Raw genomic sequence first — 18,179 nt, 5'->3', positions numbered from 1 at the left:
GCATTCAATTCACACGGACCGACCGTCACGCAGAGAACACGCGATCATGCAGGATACACATGCACACTTCACACGATCTCACAACAGGATTCGACGAAGTTTGCAAGGTTTGTGAAATTAAATGTTCATTATTCAATCAAAGATTTGTTTAAATGATATAAATGCGTATTTGCTGAATGCTGACGGCAAACGAGAACGTATTATAATGTTTGCCTTTCTATTACTAATTATATAATACTTTGTATACATTTTAATTCCTTTGGCTAACCCTTCTATCGGATTATTAGACAGACTTCTGTCCGTATTAGACAGAACTGTTAACGACGACAGCGAACAAGAGGGAGAATGTGAGCACTGTGTGTTCAGGCGCTGCCGTTCTTCTCAGCGCCGTCAAAATAAAAGTCTGTTGCGCCATCAAAATAAAACTCAAAACGCATCGGCTAACCAGAAAAACTTATCGGCCGATGCCGATATATGAAAAATGTCAAATATCGGCCGATATATCGGCATTGGCGATATATCGGTCGACCACTAATTTACAGTGGACCTGTCCTTTAGAGAGTTACTATACAGGCATATACTAATGCATGTGATATTTAGGCCCTGGAATGTGAATTATACCAGGAGAACCCCGCCAAAAAAAAGTTGTATTTTACACCCCGAACACGATTTTTACTGGGGGACCCCCTCGAAAGCAATTGGGCTATTTTCAGGCTAGTTTTGAGTAGTAATTGGGCTGGTTTTGTAGCGAAAACCTGGCAACCCTGCACCAGACAGAGTTATCGCTGATTCTCCCCATTGTAAAGTCATGCAGTATGTAACTTTCTGTCGCCGTTCCATCGTGCAGTGTGAACACAGCAACAACTGAATGCTACCCCAGATAGTCGTTCAGTGTGAAACCAACAGTGATGCGACGTCTTTGAAAATCGTGCCGTGTGAACTCGGCATAACTTGCTTCTTGTGATACGCTACTCAAACCATTTGTTGGAAGTAAGCTGCATTCAAAAATGTCATGGTACTGACATCACAGCCATTAACATATAATCAGTGTTCATTAAGAGAAAAAAATAAAATGCTACAAAAGTTTAAAATGCTTTACAGAGCAAATGTCAAGTTATCACATGGAGCGAGGCTAAGAGGAACTGACAGACTCAGTAGTAGGAAATAGATTTATTATGAATCTAGTGAGAAGTGAAACCGCAACGGCCTCCAAACTTGAGCGGAAGGCAAGAAAGACAAGAGAATCTCTTTAAGGAAAGAGCTGTCAGAGTATGTGTTGAATGCACACATTTTCTGCTTTGCATACACTTTTCTGTTATTGTGCAACTGTAGAGGTTTAAAAAAAGATTACCTCGGAAAAAAAACATCAGATTCACATTAAGTGGAGATAAAACAGCGCAAGTGAAACTTAATGCCAAATCAGATAGCATCTAACAAATGGCACAGCCCTCAGTATATTTCCATTTACAATGACATCTTTTTTTCCTTCCAGCCCGTGTAAGACACAATGGATAAACACACATACACACGGGCCAGTACTGTAAATGAGGAAGGAGATCAGCGCTTGCAAATGAAGGAAGCGTTGCTCCTGTCTTTGTCTTTCTCACTCCTTTGGAAAAAAATGGATTTCAACAATGAAAAGGGAAACGGCTATGGCTGGGATCCATGGGATTGGATTTCTTCCTCAACTGTTCCCCTAACATCCTCTGCATTATTCACAGATGACGACACTCTCTCTGGGGCATGTCTCTTTTAAACCGACCCGGTGTTTAGCCACCTCCTGCACAAATTCCTGCACTGTGCTATCTCACAGCTAGCATATGGTGATAAGGCTGATGGCGCGACAGCCGCACGGTTTTAAATAGTTTAGGGTCAAAACCTCAGTCAACAACTTGCATCTGGATCAGAGTATACATTTGTGAAGCGAGTAAATGTATGGACATAGGACCCTGTGTGAGTGTGTGCACATGTTTAGACAACTAATTGAAAGTGGTTTCCATTCCTCACGTCTGCTGGAAAAGCTCATGAAGAAAAAAAAAGTGTGTAATGTTTGGAGAAGTGGATGCTAACCAGCTTACACACTAAGTGGTACTTGCTTTTATTCAATGGTTTTATCATCTGAAATTTATAAGCCAAATCTCCAAATCTCTCTTTTAACAGGCCACACAATTTGAAGTATCATCAACGTTTGTAGCACAAACTGTGCAGGACAAATTACACACCAACGTTTAATACTGAGGGTCAGGGGTTTGTTAACCAAATATGAGTAATACTATATGGTGCTTGCTAAGTGAAGATTAACATCCCATCCAAAATATTATGACTGCACCCTGCTTTGTTTCAGCTCTGTAACTATTTGGCATTTTAGGAAAACATTTGGCAGAGAGATAGATGGGAATGAAGTGAAAAGACGGAGGGGGGACTGAATTCTTCACAGTGCATTTAGCTCTTGCTCGCCCTTTCATGTCTTTACTATTATAATTCAGCTGAATAGAAAAACACAAGCATAAAGGGATGCCTCGGCTCCCATTAGGACAGCCCTTGCTCGCATCTCCCTGAATCCATGAGGAATGAATTGGGGGGATGTCGGCCTTTGTCATCCTACTAGCTCATCTATGATTCAACACATACCAAGGCTATGAGGACAAGAGAGACCCATTTTTAATCCAATAAAAATATTCAGAGTGATAAGGATTTACTGATGCATGCTGGGTAACTAAAGCCACTATTCAAACAACTGATAGCACAATTCTAAGTAACTTGCTACTAAATACATAATTGCATCCTAATGGAGGAACTGGACAATATTAGAATTTCAGACAAATAGGAGGAAACGTTTGAGTCAATCCATGGAAAGAAACTAATTCCCAAGTGATCTCAAATGCGAGAAAAAATAAGCTCGGCAGATGAATCAGCTCTGGGAAATAAAGCAGTTTAGATGTCTGATCATGTCTCATTAACAAAGTTGACTAGATAATCTTCTTTCCTCTTCCACATCCAAGAAAAGTCTCTTTTACTGACTTCAAATCCTTTACAACTACTAAAGCGTCCTGAAAATGAAAGAGAGAGAGTGAAAAAGAGAGAGAGAGAGAGTGGGGGTGGACACAAAGCAACCCTCCCTGATATCCTAGCATTGCTCACCCCTTGATTCTTTTCCTGTGCCCTTCCTTTGTCAAAGCAATCTCTGGGTTTCCAGTGGCCATACCTCTGCTCCTGCTTGCCCTTTGACCCTTGAATTACTTAGAGTTGGTCTAAAGGCCTTGATCCATCTTTAAATGTAGAGCACATCCCCCTTTTAGCAAGTGTCCACACTTCATAATGCTACTTTGCTTCCACCAATGCACATTGGTTCAAACCCCTCGTCCTGACGTCACTGGCACCATCTGCTCTTATATTCCACAGTCTTCCACCCGCACTGCATATTTTGCACACTTTCATCTGTATGTGCTTTGACATGTTTATGTAATGGTTTAAATCTATGAGCGCTTGGGAGGAATTACTAAAACAGTCTGATATCAGTCTGCCCGGTGTGTATAACGCTTCAGTTTGTGCACAAGGACCTTCACCAGGCAACTAACAACAATCCATCTTTATCTGTGTGCAGTTATACTTGCTCCACGAAAGGTCTATACCGAGTAGAAACTAGATACCAGGACAAACACAGAGGGTCTTGTGATATTTAGAGGAAACGCTCAAGCCTGTATGTAATGAGATCCAACTGAGTTTCACTTGCCAAGACCCAATTTGTCAGATTTAGATGTCAAGGTGTTATTAAAAAAAAAAAAAAGACAACTCTGGCCTAATGTAACTCTACTCTTGGTTTGAAACTAAAATAGCTCTGTCAATACGAGAGAGTAACAGGCTAATCAATGCAAATAACATTTTGCAAGTGCATGAATGTAGATGTGAGCGTGTGACCAACACAATGTCCAGTTGAACACTTGCAATGGTCTGGAAGTAACAAACCTCAGTATTCAAGGTGTCTGTGCCAATAAATCAGATGTGATATTACTTGGATAAGTTATTGTTAACATATTGAAGAAAAAAAAAAAGACGTAAATACAGTGGTTCTCAACAAGAAGGCCGGAGAATTATTCAAAATTATTTAAATTAATAGATTATTATTAACACAATTTGTATTAATATTGCATTATTAATTGTATTAATATGCAGTTCTTGAAACTTCTAGAATAAAAAAAAAAAGAATTGTCATTAATTCAGGGGGCTTTGAGTCAAAAAGATTGAGATCAATTGCACTAACACTATACTGCCCCTTGTGGCAGCACTGAAAATGCAACATGTAGCCTACACGGTTTAAATTTGCGATCTGTCTAATTTTTGAATGCAACAATGAACGATATAAATCAAGCTAACATCTGCATCGAAGAAAAATATTCATTTAACCACTTCCTGATATGCAAGTTTGACTTTATCAGGAATTCATATGACAATAATACAATTGTGCTTTGCATTGTCAGCATTGCTGCAGGTGGTGCTATAGGATGTACAAGCGTAAAATGTCTTCATTTTATCTTTCAGGTCAACTACTGTAATGGCAGAGCAACAGTTTGAAGAGAACTTTGCTGACTCAGTTGGTTAACTTAACATGTTGGCATTTTTACAGCTAACTATCTGAATAAGCATGTACGACAAGAACATGCATGACACAGGATCACCTACATACACGTATACAGTATGTTTTGGGCCTAACCTGCAACTTCACCAAAGTTGTTCTTCACCCACGTCCTGTAGGGGCACCATAAGAACCATGACCACAAAACTGCACAAACAAGTTACACCAACATGACTTCCTGTTGTAAGCTTGGCATTTATTTTTGAATTGATCGCTCTGTTGTGTTTCACAGGAGCACTTTGAAGACTTCACATCAAACAACATAGACATCCTCTGCAATTAATGAAAGGTGAACATAGTTGATAACATGGTAGCTTCTTACCTGAAGTTCGCACCACGCTACTTCCACCGTAGTCTCTGTGTCCAAGCCCTTGTAGACGGTTTTGAACGAGCCACGTCCAATCTCGATGTCAAATTTGAGGAAACGACCATCGGGTGAGGTGCCCACAGCTTTGGTCTCCACTTCTTCATCCTCCTGAACCTTTTTCTCAGCCTCTCTCTGCTCAGCTTCAGCACGGGCCCTCGCCACCCCTTTCTCCTCCTCTTCTTCCTCACGTTTGTCTGCTACTCCACTCTCCTGCTCCTTGCTACCCACATCGCTGGGCTCCTTCTCCGCCATCCCAAGGGCCTCGCTCTGCCTCACACCCACATCCTGCACAGTTGGGCTCTGTACCTCCACAATCCCATCAACCCCAGCAGCTCTTCCATCCTCTGCATGTTCTTCCAATACGACACCTGAAACACCTACTTGGGTGTCAATGGTAACGTCAGGGGCCGAACCCAGCACCACAGGCACAATGAACTGCTCGCAGTCCGGAGGCGAGGTGAGGATGCAGGCTTTGCTGGGCAAGTCAAGGGCTGTGGCATTGGAGTCACAGATGACACTACGCCTAAAAAATCTGTGCTCAGCAGTCTTCAGATCTTTATCCATGGTGTGGCGTCGTTTCCTGACCTCCGTGTCTAGCTTCTCACCCACCAGTGAGTCCGAACCGGAGCCGTTCACATTCTTTGGAGGTGGAGGGGCCAAGAAGGTCACCATCTTGTTGGGATTTTCTGACGACATCTCTCCAGGGAAAAAAAATAAAAACTTAAATGTATAAATAAATGATTGTGAAAAAACTCAAATGTAAACCTTGACCTTTTGCGGAAATTTTCCTCTTTCTGCTTTTGACTGTGGCACAAAAAGCCTATGAAAAAAGTAATAAAAGCTCACGTGAACCACAGAGTTTGCTGGAAGGCCCCCTCCGTGGGGTATTCCTTACTAACAGTTACTCTTACAGTGTAAGGGGCCAGAGCCCAAGAGAGGAGGTGTTCTTTTATAAACGTAAAAGAACAAGACACAGTCACTGAGAGGCAAGCACTGATGGTGACAGACAAAAACTGTCAAATCCACTTCATCCATCCTGCAGTGACCCGGAGTCAGCCGTCATTGGGCATAAGGGACCGCAAGAGGGAAAGGAGCCTTGATATTCTTCAGACTTTCAGAGTGCAGGAAACCTGGCTCTGAAACACAAAAACCAGGTCCAGGTTTACTACAAGAGACATATAAAGAACATATTAATTGCACACACAAACAATTCATGTTTCCTGGTTCAAAAGCATTAAAAGCAGTTCTCCATTCTAATAAGCATTTTAAAAATTATAATAACAGCATCACTTATGTGAGAAATAATACATATTAGCTTATGTTTCAACTAAAATAAACTTTTAAACAGCACTAAATTTTCAGCATTAACGTTTAAAGCAGCTACAAAAGTTGACTATTAAATGCAAGCGTAAGCTACTTCGAAGCCTTTTGCTAACTCGGGTTTCTGTGCGTGTGACTGCTGGGCTTTCACAGGTGTTCAGTTTCAATCGTATAAATATAAAAAATAAAATGTTGTGCCTCAAAATGTCAACAAAACAAACCCGTGTAATGGTAGATGAACACGTCTACTGCGCACGCGGGGGTCGCGAGACGAGTCGCCCTGGTTACGCGGGGTGGCCAGCTGAGATTTGGGGGATTTTTGTAATTCTCCAGCAAAAGACCAGCCCAAAACTCAAATAATATCTGGAGTATTTTGCATTTTTGATGCATTTAAAATATTAGAAGTTATCAGCGACGCTTTTGAAAAGTTGTCAAGTAACGGCGAACGTTGGTATCGAGCTCATTCTTAAAATAATGCCGCGCGCGTTTAATAGCGTTTTTTGAACAGGAAGCGCTTGCGAATACACAAACGCAAAATACCAGACTATAATACACAATGAATATTTAATATGGTATGCCTGTCAACCTATAATAAACAAGCAGAGTTTTATAACCAGGTATATAACATTTCTGCTACAATGAAAAAATAGGAGGTTGGCTGGCCAGCGAATACCTTTCGTATCGTCATCTCCATTCCCCTCTGATGTAGACAAAGCGACAGCTGCAGTTGCTTGAGTTGACCGAGCGAATAATTTAAGAGAGGTAATCGCCAAATAGTTATAAAGACAAAAAAGAATCACGGCTGGAAAACCGAATGATCAGAAAACACAAATTCCATAGATTTAGCAGAGCTACGCGTTCATCGTGCTGTTTGCTCTACAGGCCAAGTTCAACACGGGGCTGGTGAATCCAACGTGATGCAATGACTCTACTAAATTCGGTATCCAGCGTAACGATGTATCCCGTGATAAAACATTATGACAAATCAACAACAGAGTCCGGTTCCGGTCGACTGCACGCGGATCCGCTGCAAACCACCGATTTTCCTCCTTTCACGTGAACAATGCAACAACATCCACTGCGGTTTGCGTTCGCTGCTGTCGAGCCGGCTGAGTCGTTATCCTTATGCAGCAGTCGACAAATGACAACTGGTAGTCTCCATATGCAGTATTAGGGTTTCTCTGGAAGTGCTGCTCTTGGATCGGGTGGTGTTATTAAGACTCCAGTCTGTCACGTTGGTTTTAGCTCCGAGGCTCCGCTGCTGCTTTCGCTGTCTACAGTACCCTCCCACTGAATACTGACAGCAGAGACGCCAGCCGACAGTGTCTCATTACGGCCTGAGGAGGTCGCTGTTTCCTTCCTCAGTTTATTTACAAAATTGCCGCGCAAGAGTTGATCCCTTTCAGCAGCAGCAGTTTAAAATGAATGCAGTTTTCTTCAAGTATACTTTTGTTTGCAATGCTAATTCTTATTTTGTCTTAAAATGTGTAAAAAAACTAACATTCTCAGTGTCAGTGTATCCTTATCTAAGTGTTTTTTGACAGGCGGTGTTGTGTAATGCATGTCAGTTGCACACTCTCTTATCTGAAGTGCTTATTAAGAGCTTGCTTCAGGTTGGACCACAGCAGAGATGGCAATATATCTCGTTTGCCCTGGCATGGAATTCTGGCTCTTCTTCCATGCGGTTAATTAACAGTAAATCTGCGAGCAATCAGGCCGTTAAACGTAAACTTCTGGCACATGTGCTTTTTTTACTGTACAAACAAAAAGCTTTTCAAATTCTAGCAGGTTCCATGCAACAAAAATATTTTTCCTTTGTAATTTATTACAGATGATGGGCATTAAATAATGATGCATGAAACTGTTAACAGTCCTTCGGGGAAAAAGTGCATGCACATCTATTGGAAGATAGTAGATAATAATTAGTAATATGAATCATGAAGCAAATTTAAAATGCTATTTAAAAAGATATCCAACAATGAAAGCAAAAACTAAAATACCATATTTACTGAAAGTGCTCAGTGCTTTATTAAAAATGATGAATGAGGAAGCATATACGGTAAGCAAGATTTCAATTGTTATTTTGCTCAAATTAATTTATGCATTTTAAAAATTTTATTATGCGTATTAAGCATATCTCCTTGGTTTGTGTTATACATTTCACTTTATATTTTTGCAAAACTTAACACATTCAGTTTTATATTTAAATAAAATATTAATACTAATGTAGGAAATGGCAAATACAAGTTATGTTGAATTTTCATCTTGTAAAAAATGTTACACATAACAGCATGGGAAGTGTAAATTCAAATAAAGAAACATTATTGTTTTTTGTTCTCTTTTTCTCTGGCCAGACTGTTTCCTCAAAGCCTATTAATATGAAGCCCCTTATAACACTAGACATTTGTTTTTCTTTTTTGCATTCCCTTCCTCCGCAGATGGCACACACGAGCAGGATCTTTCCTAACATTGCAGATTCTCTATGGAGGCCCCACTGCTACTTAAAACCACCTTTGGGATCCAAAGAGGTGACATAAGCATGTGCAAGATGTGCTAGCCCAGTAAGACAGTAAGGTGTCGAGGTCACGGTATGTATCTTTGATTGCACCCTGAGAGGCAGTTTGTTTTGGATGCATTGACTGTGGGATGGGTACACTTTGTTCCCCTGCTCAAATGAAGGCAGTGATTGAGCTCTGTTGACATACAGGTCAATTGAGAGCATGTGGAAATTTCACACTGGTAAGAATAACACTGGTTAGAAGACCGCATTAACATACATTAACAAACCTTTCACTATTTGACTAATTAATTTGTGCAAACAGAATGTGTCAAATGAGTCCACACAGCTGGTAAAAGCATGACTTCAGTCGATCAATTAATATCTTGTGAAGTGTAAAGCTGTGTGTTTGCACTCGTATTTTGCCAGAAGCAGAGGTTTAAAGTTCAAATACTTAAACGTTGAATTTGGACATTTGTGGATTACTTGTGGATTATTGTGGTGTTTTTATCAGCTGTTTGGACTCTCATTCTGACGGCACCCATTCACTGCAAAGGATCCATTGGTGAGCAAGTGATGTGATGCCAATTTTCTCCAAATCTGTTTTGATGAAGAAACAAACTCATCTATATATTGGATGGCCTGAGGGTGAGTACATTTTCAGCAACTTTTCATTTTTGGGTGAACTATTTCTTTACGTGAGTGTGAAAATTAGATTAGAAAAAGTAACAAAATAAGGATTGAGAAAGAAAAAAAACTTCAAGCTCTAAGTTTGCTTGTACAGTAATATAATGTAGCTTCAGTACATCCGTTTATCCACTAGGCGGTGGAAATGAGTGAATGAGAAAAACAGGCATCCAACATGCATATACCGTGCATTTGATTATTCATTATGATAAATATAATTTGTATATTTTTAAACATTATGTTAGTCCTCTCACTGTGCATTACTGGGATATTGTATTTAGACTGGTCTTTAAGATAACTGCAACACTCCGGAAGGTAAATATTTACTCTGAGATTGAAACAATGCACAAGCTAATCTAAATGAGTGTAAGGAGGGTTATCTTAAAGTCACCATGTCAAATGCCTGCTGGAAAGTTTAACATTCCATTGTAAAGAGCCACTGATGTCCGCGCATGCTAATCTTTCAGCACACTTGTATGCAAAGTCAGGTGACATACAGTATATAATTTAGAGAATATGCAGACCCACTTCATTAAAATTCCAGCTCATGTACCAGGAAACATTTCAGCTCATGCAAACGGAAGAAAATGTTGCCCATCATTTTTTTTCTTACATATTGCGGGCAAAAAAAGGGTTGCTTTTTTTCAAACTGAGCTTAAAAAAATCTAAATGTGACTCAGATTTGGTGTTTCAGTAAACGTATATGCATTGCATAACTTGGTCATAAGACAAATGGTCTTGGGAATCTGACATAAAATAGTAAAGCTTAGTATTTTGGTTCAGAACACTCTTTAGTTGTCAGAGTGACGTGATGACAGATGCCCTGTCAGATATCTGTGTTTTTGTTCAAACTTTTAAAGCAAGTCCTGTTTGATGGTATGGAGCAGACGGTACACAATGTACAGCGCCCACACCAGAGTTCAGAGGCTGGGTGGAGTCTATCTATTGTCTAACATATAGGAAAACAAACCCATTAAAAGCTATTTTGTTGATTAACTGAAAGGAAATGTCTTGAATTTGTTCATTAGGTCTTCATCTCACAAAATGCTACTTCTCAGAATAAGTTTTGTCTCTGCTAAAGTTTTTTTTTTTTAATTGGCATAAAGTACCATTCAAAAGTTTGGGGTCAGTAAGATTTTTGTTTTGAAAGAAATTAATACATTTATTCATCAAGGGTGCATAAAATTGATCAAAGTGACTGTAAACACATTGAAAATGTTAAGATTTCTGTTTCAAATAAATGCTGTTCTGTTGAACTTTCTATTCATAAAAGAAACCTGAAAAGAATGCATCATCGTTTCCACAAAAATATTAAGCAACAACTGTTGTTGTTGTTATTTAGCACCAAATCAGCATTAGAATGAGGAGTGGAATAATGGCTTCTGAAATTCAGGTTTGACAGCAGAGAAATAAATTATATTTTAAAAATAGATTTAAAAAGGAAAAAGTTATACTTCAAATTATAATAAAATTGCATAATATTGCTGTTTTTACTGTATTTGTTATCAAATAAATGCAGTCTTGGTGAGTATGTATAGTGCATGCACAGCACATTAGCTCACACACGGACAGAGTAAGGCAATGTATTGGCCACTTGGACCAGATTCCAACATGGATAGAAGTTAATTTTAATTCAGTCTATTTTAGGCCTCAGAGTGGTCATCTGCTCTGGTTTAGTGTTTGAGGTTACATGCAGAGATGTTTTGGGCACGCGCGGAGCACAAAGAACCACAAATGCCACGTGTCCACCACTATTGCAGCTGCGATGGCACACAGCCCATGGACTGTGTCAGTGACTGTAGCTGCTAATGCCTCATTGTGTATTTTAGGAGAAGAGCGAGTGAGTGACCAGCACGAGCTGTCACTGTGGGAACAGTCAAAGAGAGCGAACATGCTGCTGTTTAGTTCTTCACAGATGAAAGAAATTGTTCACCCAAAAATTTAAATTTGCTGAAAATTTACTCAAATTAGCACTTGCTCACCAATGGATCCTCTGCAGTGAATGGGTGCCGTCAGAATGAGAGTTCAAACAGCTGATAAAAACATCACAATAATCCACACCACTCCAGTCCATCAATTAATGTTTTGTAAAGTGAAAAGTTGCATATTTAGAAGTAACATCCATAATTAAGACATTTTTAACTTTAAACCATTGCTTCCGGCTAAAAGTTGAGTCATCTATCCGTAATACTGTGAAAAATTGTCTACTCTGAATCAGGAGAGAAATATGCACATGTAGATCAAGCACTGTTTACAAGCAAAAACACACAGCTTTTCACTTCAGAAGACATTAATGGACTGGAGTTGTGTAAATTTCTTGTGGACAATTGTGATGTTTTTTATCAGCTGTTTGGACTCTCATTCTGACGGCACCCATTCACTGCAGAGGATCCACTGGTGAGCAAGTGATGTAATGCTACATTTCTCCAAATCTGTTCTGATGAAGAAACAAACTCATCTACATCTTGGATGGCCTGAGTACATTTTTTAAGAAAATTGTAATTTTGGGATGAACTACTGAAGCTCTGGACGATGGCACTGTTGAGTGAACCTTCGTTTCAAAGGGCAAAAATGTCTCTACATCTATCTATCACCTTCTCACAAGAAATTCTCTTTTTTGGCCCCTCCTTGCTCTTTTTTTTTTTTTCGTAGTGAGGCCCAGAAACTCAGCAAACACAGGCACATGTTTAACATACCTGCATCGGGGCAGTGCAGTTGAAACAGCCCTCTGTCAATCCACACCCTTAATGGAGGCTGTTCTTCAGTTCTAGGCTTTACCCTTTACATAATCAGCTTCGTTTGATGCTTTTCTTTAGCCAATCCTCTCTGTGTCTGTAATTACAGCAATTATTATTCTCCCTTGTGACTTTGTGAGTCAAATCACTATTGTGACTGCATAATGGGACGTTATGTGCCTCGCTTGGATAATTGCTAACAAGAAAACAAGCATGTCACTGTCGTCTTGGATGAAAATATCCATTTCATGCTTTAATACCAGACACGCTTTATCCAAATGCTCGCTGTTATCTAATATGTGAGAGCATCCCAAGGCCACATTGTCAGAAGAAAGTGTCTTGTAACACCATACGGCTGCCACTGTGTGTAATGTGTGTCAGACCGCTGTGGTGTTCTGGTTTGTGTATGATGGCTTGAAATGCAATATGCATAATATTGTGTTTTAATCACACAATATGTGGTCACACCTAAGTGTCTGCAGCATTACGACACTGATGGTCGTAATAGATTTGGAAAAGCCAGTAGTTTAGGTTTACTGAGTCAAACTTTGGTCTTTGTGGAGAGCCAGTTCCACCCTCCATACTATAAATGTCAAGGACATGTGAAATTATTCTAAAATCTCTGATAGCTAAAAGTATCTATCCAGGCCCAAGATAAAATATCCTCTTATATTTTTGTATGAAATAATATATTTACTGTTACTGCATAATGGGACGTTAGACATTGATTTAAAAAAAAAAAAAAAATTACAAATTTCAATCTAATATGGGTTATGAGGATTATGTGCTTATTTCTTGAAAGGATAGTTCACCAAAAAAATCGCTCACTCTCATGTTGTTCCAAACTCACGTGATGTTTTATGTAATGAAAGTGAATGAGTAGTGGGGATGTGAAGCTTCAAAATTATATATCAATATTCCAAGTTTTCTGAAGCCATTTTTTTTGTGTGAAGAACAAACTGTAATTTAAGTCACTGTTCACAAAAAACTCTTGACATCCACCTTAGATCTCCTTGATGTGTTCATGAGAGAAGTAGCAGTGTCTAATTCATGAACGAATCATTCTTTTGAATCAGATATTTTCAATGAATCAGTTGAGTAAGCTTGCAAATAATTGATTTAGTAATTAGACTGGTCCAATTCATGTTCATCTGGTCCAATATCCAATTCATATACAATTTTTAAAAATCTTTTCAATGAATTGGATGATTCATTAGAAAGTAGACTGATCCAACTCTTTAACTCAATGATTCACTGGATTCACTTGAATTTTGGTCTGTTTGTCATACAAAGCTATCAAATTGCTTTAGAAGACTTGTGTTAGAATATAACACAAACGTCTTATGGATTACATCTATAAGGTTTTTATGAAACATTTATGGTTCTTTTTGTCCTTTTTAAGAACTTCATTGTGATTGCATAAAACAGAAAGTCATACAGGGTTGGAATGACATGAGGGTGAGTGACAAAACTTTTATTTCTGGATAAATTATCCCTTTAAAGCCCAAGTGCACTCTTAAAAATAAAGGTGCTTCACAATGCCATAGAAGAACCTTTTTGTCTAAAAGTTCCATAAAGAACCTTTAACATCTGAAGAACCTTTCTGTTTCACAAAAGGTTCTTCAGATTATAAAAAGGTAAGAAAGAGATGATTCTTTAAAGAACCTTTGACTGAATGGTTAAGAGTGTGTGTAAGTTCTGCACAACTAATTGTAAAAATAACAGCTGTTTCCAACAAGTTTTCTTAAAACTGTCATTGTCCAGCCAAACAGGCATTTCTACCCCAAACTTATGCCATTGGTTGAAGCAGAAGTTGACATGTCGGACTGCTCAAACAGATAGAGCAATATTGAAGTAGCCAGTGTTTGCACTTTTCGGAAAAATGAGCTTACTTAAAGTAGCCTCTGCATTTTAAACAAGCAGGAGACGGTATATTTTCACTCTGAAACCACTAGACACATCATCAAATTTATCACTGTTTGCCTGTTTTCCCAATTCAGTCTTTTTGTGAGCTTTATATTAAACCACTGACCACATATTGGCCACACATTTATAAAAATATCAAAATGTTGCATTTTAAGTGTTGGGTGAGTGGTTGAGCTCTGAATGTAGCCTTTTACTGGATGGGGGAATTTGAGTCTAATTATACTGCCTGGGCACTTGAACAAGAAACAGACAAAACCTAGTCTTTCTTCTCTTTGCAGACTGTGATTACATTGGCTATAGTGTATTTGACTGGTTTACTGTTTACAAAGGAGTGCTTAGTTTTGATGTGACCCAGTCCAGTGGGTTGGAGTGGGCTGGAATTAAAGAAAAGAATGAATAACACACTTGTTTGCCTGGACGGCTGTCCTTGCTGTGTGCCATGAATTTCTTTAAAAGCTTTTACCATCTTTCCTACTTTCCCTTTCTGAGGAACTCTGAGCGTATCTGGACTCTGATTCAGCCGTTTAGCACCAGCGACAATCGTCTGGGACTCAGCCATGGCAGCAGCAAGAGGACGTACAGATCTACAGGTACGCTGAGACGTCTAGAAGCCGTTGGTATTTCTTTGGGGGCTGCGACATGGCATTCCTCATTTTCTTTCCCTTGCTCTCTGTCCTGCTCCGTCCTCACATCGGGGTGCAGAATGTTCTGTGTATTTAGAGGAAGGTAATCATGTAGTTCTCTCTCTTCTGAAGCTGAGCATCACTCAAAGAATCCATCAAATATCAATTAGTGATAGACTGCAAAGACCGCTTGAACCTTTAATGTACCGGATGATCAACACGACATGCATTTACCAGACTATTACTGGGGTCAGGTGGATTGTCGCAAACCTCTGACAGCCATGGCTTCTCAGGGAGAGAATTACAACACTGGGAAAGCTGGGAATTGTTTATATGTTCAGTAAAAATGAGTCTCTTGAAGCACAATTCTGAAAAAGTTTCTATTTCTGGCAATGTGATATTTTTAGATGGCTCATAATATCAGATGACTGAAACAAGTGATTCTGAATTGTTTCTTATAGGATTTTTAAAAGGTTTTAGAACAAAATAATTTAGGAATAAAATACAGCTTGAAGTTCACAGGTACTCTTTTTTTTTTTTTTAAAGGACAGTTCACCCAAAAATGAAAAATCTGTCATCTGTAATTTACTTACCCATAAATCATTACAAACCTGTATGACTTTCTTCTGTGGAACACAAAAGAAGATATTGTGGGGGAAAAAACTGTAATGTTTTTTTCATACAGTGAATATCGGCAGGTTCATATTCTTAAAAATAAATAAAGTACACCACCATTCAAAGGTTTTGGGTCAGTAAGATTTTTTAAAATTAAGATATCTTATGCTCACCAAGGCTGCATTTATTGGATGAAAAATACAGTTAAAAAGGTACTATTTTTGAATATTATTAATTTTTTTAAATAATTGTTTTCTATTTTTATTTATTTTAAAATGTAATTTATTCCTGAGATGACAAAGCTGAATTTTCATCATCATTACTCTAGTTTCCAGTGTCACATGATCCTTCAGAAATCATAATATGCAGATTAAAACACCATCATCATCATCATCATCATCATCATTATTATTATTATTATTATAAAAAACAGTTGTGCTGCTCCATATTTTTCTGGAAACTGTGATACTTTTTTTTTTTCAGGATTCTTTGATGAATGAGTTTATTTAATAATATAAATATAAATCTTTTGTAAATGTATAAATGCCTTAACTGTCACTTTTGAACAATTTAATGCATTCTTGCTCAATAAAACTATTTATTTAAAAAAAATGACTGATCCAACTTTTGAACAATAGAGTATATTTTTGCGTTCTGCAGTGAACTTTTCCTCTAAGGTTTTATTCAATGACTTTTTCAGACGTGCTTCTATTATTAGTGGCATATATTAAATTCCACTTCCTAGGGACAGATTCCTGCAGGATTTGTTTGTCATAGGACTATCCTTGCTCCTCACATGCCTCACATCCATCTTGCTAAGTATGTGCCAGTAAATGTCCAAATGTCCTATCTGCTGACTTGTTAATTTTTTAACAACATTATATTATTAACTTTAATAACCCATGGCCAGAGCAGCAAAGACAGAAATTAGTTATGAAACTAAGGTCTCAGTGCGGTCACTTGCAGCAGAACGACACACCATCATGTGTCCGAGAAGCGCAGCTCTCCAACCTAATCCACAGTCCTGACAGTGAGTTTAGGATCCCATTTCCTCAGGATTACACAGCACTCACAGGCAGGGCAGTTGGAGTACTATATAATATTACAGAGCACATTGATCCCTGTGAAAATGATTGCCAGATAAAGCACTGATTAAAACAGGGGCCATGGGGGTTCAACGGATGTAAAATGGTTTAAGGGGTTCGTCTGACCTCGGATATGTGCATTACTGGTATGAGATAACAGATAATACTCAGTTTTACCCTAGGGTTGAAAAGAAGTCATGTCACTTACATGAAAGTTATGTTTCGACTTTCCATGGTTTTGAGATTTAGGCCTAACTTTAGGCTATTTTTCTTTGCCAGTGCAATTTATATCGAATTCTTTCCTGAGATTCTCTCCAGTCTTTTCTTGTATTCTCCACTGAAACATTTGGAGTGTCTTTGTGAAGTACAGCATGATGACTGGCATTTCTGGGAATTGGCTACTACTCTTTGACCTGATGGCACCTTGGTGCCACTTCATCCAGGCTCTATAGTGGGCAGTAGCACCTGATCTGGCATCTCTCACACTAGTGTCACACATTTGAAGGCAACACAGCCACGTGTTGAATGCATTTCCTTCAACTTTGTGTCATTTTGTGCTTTTTCCCTTCATGACTGGGAGTGTCTCAGAAGGGTGCGTGTGGAATTCATATAGAATTTCCGTGGAAATCCAAGCAACGTATTGATCTTTCTGGCCTGCAGGCCTGGATCATGTCCCATGATGCAGTGCTGCTGTTGCAGTAACCATAACAGCTAATACTCAAATGCACCCAGGAATGCTGGGAGATTTAAGTGTTTCCAGATGGGGGATGAAACACAGATTGCACAATTATGCTGTCATCTATGAAGGGGCCCTGTAAACATTTAAGTGCACTCACATGATGTTACTTTTTAAAAAATTTTGCAGCAGCTTTGGTGATTTTGAAGCTTATAGAATGAGGGCATGAGATCATGAGGTTTACAACGAAGGCCAAACATGTGTTATGTAAGTGCATTAAACAGGGTTATTGGTAATTAGGTTTGTTTGCTATAATAATAACACAGTGTTTAATGTTTAACTCTCCTCCTCTGGTTACAGTCGTCTGTCGGCTGGATGTTTGGTCACTGTGGTGACAGTTGGATGCAGATGTCTATAGTTTCTGTGTAGATGAACACAAAATCCCCATTGTTTTTATGAAGACATCTAGTAGGAGAAATAATAGGAGAAATTAAGGGTTTTCCCCTTTCAATTTCACGGTTTCCAAAAAAAAGCCTGGTTGAATAATATCTTTAAATAATACTTTACTGTATATTATGATAAGCACAATTGATCTTGTATTAAAGTAAGAAATAGTTTGTGAATTATCCAATTCCCAGTCATAAAACGGACTGGAAAAGCTGCCCATGCAAGCATTAGGTAATTTGTGTCTGGACATTGTCAAACCCATTCATTCTAGGACATTTACTCACAAAAACTCTTTAGTTAGTTAATGGTTAGTGCCCATGATGAAAAACTGTAATAGAAAGAGACATTTCAAGTCTTTTTACAGATTTTTCAGTTTTTGGAAGTGAAAAAGGACAAGTCATATTAGAATTTACAGTGAAAAAAAAAGAAATTCCCAGAAGAGTTGACACCTCACATTTGACTTTTTATTTGTATTTATTGATTTATTTTTTTAGTAATACAATATATTAGTAATTGCCATGCCGCTCTCTCATTACCACCTGTGTTTTTAGTGGTTGTCAGTATGTGT

The 18,179-nt window shown here is 38.6% G+C and overlaps 2 protein-coding genes across 3 annotated transcripts in view; one reads left to right on the top strand and one right to left on the bottom strand.

Moving 5' to 3' along the window:
• The window catches only part of LOC107725976 (serine/threonine-protein kinase WNK1-like), a 77,840-nt gene extending 70,631 nt beyond the window's left edge, over nucleotides 1–7,209 (bottom strand). The window contains 2 exon segments of the mRNA XM_016535413.1: nucleotides 4,956–6,165; nucleotides 6,994–7,209. Coding sequence (XP_016390899.1) covers nucleotides 4,956–5,696 — 741 coding nt within the window. The 5' untranslated portion in view covers nucleotides 5,697–6,165; nucleotides 6,994–7,209.
• Nucleotides 7,210–14,657: 7,448 nt separating this feature from the next.
• LOC107725989 (ninjurin-2-like) overlaps nucleotides 14,658–18,179 on the top strand; it is a 22,108-nt gene continuing 18,586 nt past the window's right edge. For both annotated transcript variants that reach the window (XM_016535434.1, XM_016535433.1), the window contains exon 1: nucleotides 14,658–14,755. In XM_016535434.1, coding sequence (XP_016390920.1) covers nucleotides 14,723–14,755 — 33 coding nt within the window. In that variant the 5' untranslated portion in view covers nucleotides 14,658–14,722. The remainder of the gene's footprint in view (nucleotides 14,756–18,179) is intronic.

This window comes from Sinocyclocheilus rhinocerous, unplaced genomic scaffold (assembly GCF_001515625.1).
Source record: "Sinocyclocheilus rhinocerous isolate Xijiao unplaced genomic scaffold, SAMN03320098_v1.1 scaffold395, whole genome shotgun sequence".
NCBI lineage: Eukaryota > Metazoa > Chordata > Actinopteri > Cypriniformes > Cyprinidae > Sinocyclocheilus > Sinocyclocheilus rhinocerous.
This window is presented reverse-complemented; position numbering and strand designations above follow the sequence as displayed.